The sequence below is a fragment of the Phacochoerus africanus genome, chromosome 9 (genome assembly GCF_016906955.1).
Source record: "Phacochoerus africanus isolate WHEZ1 chromosome 9, ROS_Pafr_v1, whole genome shotgun sequence".
NCBI classification, from domain to species: domain Eukaryota; kingdom Metazoa; phylum Chordata; class Mammalia; order Artiodactyla; family Suidae; genus Phacochoerus; species Phacochoerus africanus.
Window position 1 is genome coordinate 22950473 of NC_062552.1, and position 3191 is coordinate 22953663.

At 40.1% G+C, this 3191-nt stretch overlaps 1 protein-coding gene across 1 annotated transcript; it reads right to left on the reverse strand.

Moving 5' to 3' along the window:
- Nucleotides 1–1153: 1153 nt before the first annotated feature.
- On the reverse strand, nt 1154–2091 carry LOC125136538 (olfactory receptor 2B11-like). Its single transcript, XM_047797391.1, is given in 2 exon segments — nt 1154–1767; nt 1770–2091. Coding segments are annotated over 2 exon segments (936 nt in total).
- Nucleotides 2092–3191: the final 1100 nt, after the last annotated feature.

Sequence of the window (3191 nt, forward strand, 5' to 3'; positions counted from 1 at the left end):
TTAAAATCAAATATTAGATATGATTTCAAATTGTTTCTTGTTCAGGATAACATGCAACTTTTCATCCAGTGGTTTGCTTAGATTTTGATCATACCTGAACCCATGCCAGAGAAGTCTAAATGGTTCTTGTTTTTCTTAGCTGCTAGGTTCTTCGCTACACAACCATTATGTTGATTTCTCATCCTATTAATTTAACAGCAAGTAACCATAAACTCTTTAATTTGCTCTAAAAGTGTAACTAATTTTGTGACAACAGTTTGATAGATATGAACCCTAGAGCTCAGTTCAGTACTTTGAATTTGTCATGATACAGATTGTGAGCATCAAAGAGATACTCAATTGCTTAAAGTAAGCAAGTTGCTTTCCCTTCTAGAAATACAAATTGCTTCTTCTTGTAAAAGATTCTTGAAGGATTTCAAAAGGCATTCCGGGCTATTTCCATTATGCACAAAATGTTTCCAAGTTGTGGTTCATGATTCTCTCAGAAGGTTCATGCTTATGATATTTAAAAGGGATGTTAAGAAACTTAGGCACACATTTTGTCCATTTTAATATTCAACAATAGATCCTTTAGGTAAAAATACAATCCCTGTACACTTGTTAGTTAAACAAGAGTCACAGTGTGCTTCTAAAGAAGCAACTAGGATCTACGTAAGTTGAAATTGGTTGTCTTCTGAGACTCACGGTTGGTCTGAGGTGTAGAGTGCCTCACTCGGAATGCACACTGGCACCGTGCTGCCCACTTGGATGTGACCAGTCTTGCCGAGAGTGATGAAATTGTTCTTAGGTGGCACTGTCATAGGAAATCCATTGGTGAATGGTTACCATGCTGTCTTATGATTATTAACTTTAACTGATTAGTTTGTATTGTAATATATAGTACTTTTTAAATACTGTTTGACATAGTTACTATTTCAATATGTATTAACCAGTGTAGACTATTTGTAGTGTATTTCCACGGATTGCCCTAACTGGTGCATACTAGCCAAGGATCACCCTTGTCTAACACCATTAGAAAGAGCATTAGAAATATGACATATTTTGCAAGAAGAATAACATGATCTGAGGAAAAATGAGATGAGAATGATTTGTCAGAGGAAGTTCTATACACCTACTCACTTGTCAAAGAATGTCATTCGATGTCTGCGAACTATCACTTGGAAGTGAAAACGCTCCTCACCAGGTTGCCCCATGCACCCTTTACATCCTTATTCCTCAGAGTGTAGATGAAAGGGTTGAGTGTAGGAGTCACCACTCCATAGAAGAGAGCCATGAACTTGGGCTGGTCCCTAGAGATGGAGGAGGGGGGCTGAAGGTACATGCTAATGGCTGGACCATAAAAGAAGAAAACTACAATGAGATGGGAGGAACATGTGCCAAAGGCTTTTTTTCTTCCCTCCGAAGATTTAATCTTAAATACAGCATGTCCGATAGAAGCATAGGAAGCGAGAATGAAGCATAGTGGCACAGCTAACATGAAAATGCAAACCACAGAGAGTGTGAGCTCATTAGCGCCCTTCTCACCACAGGCGGCCTTTATCAGAACAGGAATCTCACATATCAAGTGATCCAGTGTGTTGTGACCACACAGTGGTAAGTGTAATGTGACAGTGGCCTCTGAGACAGCGTAGGTCATTCCACCCAGCCACACAGTGGCCACCAGTAGGATACAGGTGCGCCGATTCATGATGAGGGTGTAGTGCAGAGGCTTGCAGATGGCCACGTAGCGATCGAAAGACATAATAGCCAAAAGCAGACATTCTGTGCCCCCATCATGTGGAAGAAATAAAGCTGAATGGCACAGCCCAGATAGCTGATTGTCTTCTCAGATCCTCCCAGGTGAAACAGCATCTGAGGGACAATGCTTGTGGTGTAGCACATGTCCAGAAAGGAGAGGTTGGTGAGGAAGAAATACATGGGGCTGTGCAGACGGGAGTCTAAGATGGACACCAGAATGATGGCTATGTTTCCCACCATGGCCATGGGGTATGTTAGAAGCAGAATAATGAACAGAGGAAGCTCCAGCCAGGGACGATCTGCAAAGCCTAGTAGAATAAACTCTTCTGGATGGCTTTTGTTAATTCGTTCCATTATCTGCAGTTTGCTTCCCCTGTATCGGAGCAGTGGCAGGAAAGGTAGAAAGATTTTGAGAAATGACAAACACAATTGTATATAGTGGGAGTATATGCACACAATTAAGCATCCATTCATAGAAGATTGGGTGCAGTTACTGGTGATGGAGGATAATTAAAAGATGTGACACCAGGGGACTTAATTTCTCCTCATGACCCTACAGCATAAAGACAGCTACCTTAAGCAAGTAACCGAACCTTTCTGAAATGGAATCTACTACTCTGTGTGATAAAGATGACAATGAGCATGTCCTTGAGCTCTGGTAAGGATTGAATGCCAAGCAGAAGTGACTGTGTTTCAGATGCTCCAAAGTAATGCTTTTATACTTTGATTTGCAGAAATATCACCTAAGGAGGCAGTTAAAGTGAAATTTATTGCTTCCTATCTTCAGGTGACCAATAAAGTAGATGTGGCTGGGTCTTAGGAATCAGATAGGTCTTTTTCAGAGTCCCTGCTGCAAGGCCTTACTGAAATGTTAAGAAGAGTAAAAGCATGCAGTTAGCTCTAGCACAAGGAGTTGGTGGAGAAAACCTAGCCCTTAGGCATCATCAAGATAGGCTTGTCCAGATGCAAGTATATTATTATAGTTGAATAATTACATCATCCCATGGGGACTAAGAAGGCTTTTAATATTTAAATCCGTCTTGGTCATTTAGAATTGAGCAAGAAACTTAAACACTTTGATGACAGCTGGCTGAAGTATAAACTGAGAGAATTTAGCTATAAACATGTTTCCCCCAACTCAAACATTTGTTGTTGGATATCCGTTTTCTTGCATAACTACTTCGTTCAAACCACGCAGTTGATTTTTCATGTCAAATTTTATTCTCTATCTTGTAGGAGTTTTTCTTTATCGGGGGACTTATGTTATTTTTATGTAAGACCTTGGTCTTTTATCAATGCTTTACTTAATTGTATGTAGCTACAAATACAACATTTATGTCCAGGGAACTGGTATCAGAGGAAAGTATTTCCGTTGAGGACCAGAGACTTAAAAGTTTAGGGGCAACATGTAGGCTTACAAGGCACAATTTTCACATAGTCTGTTTCTCTAAGTT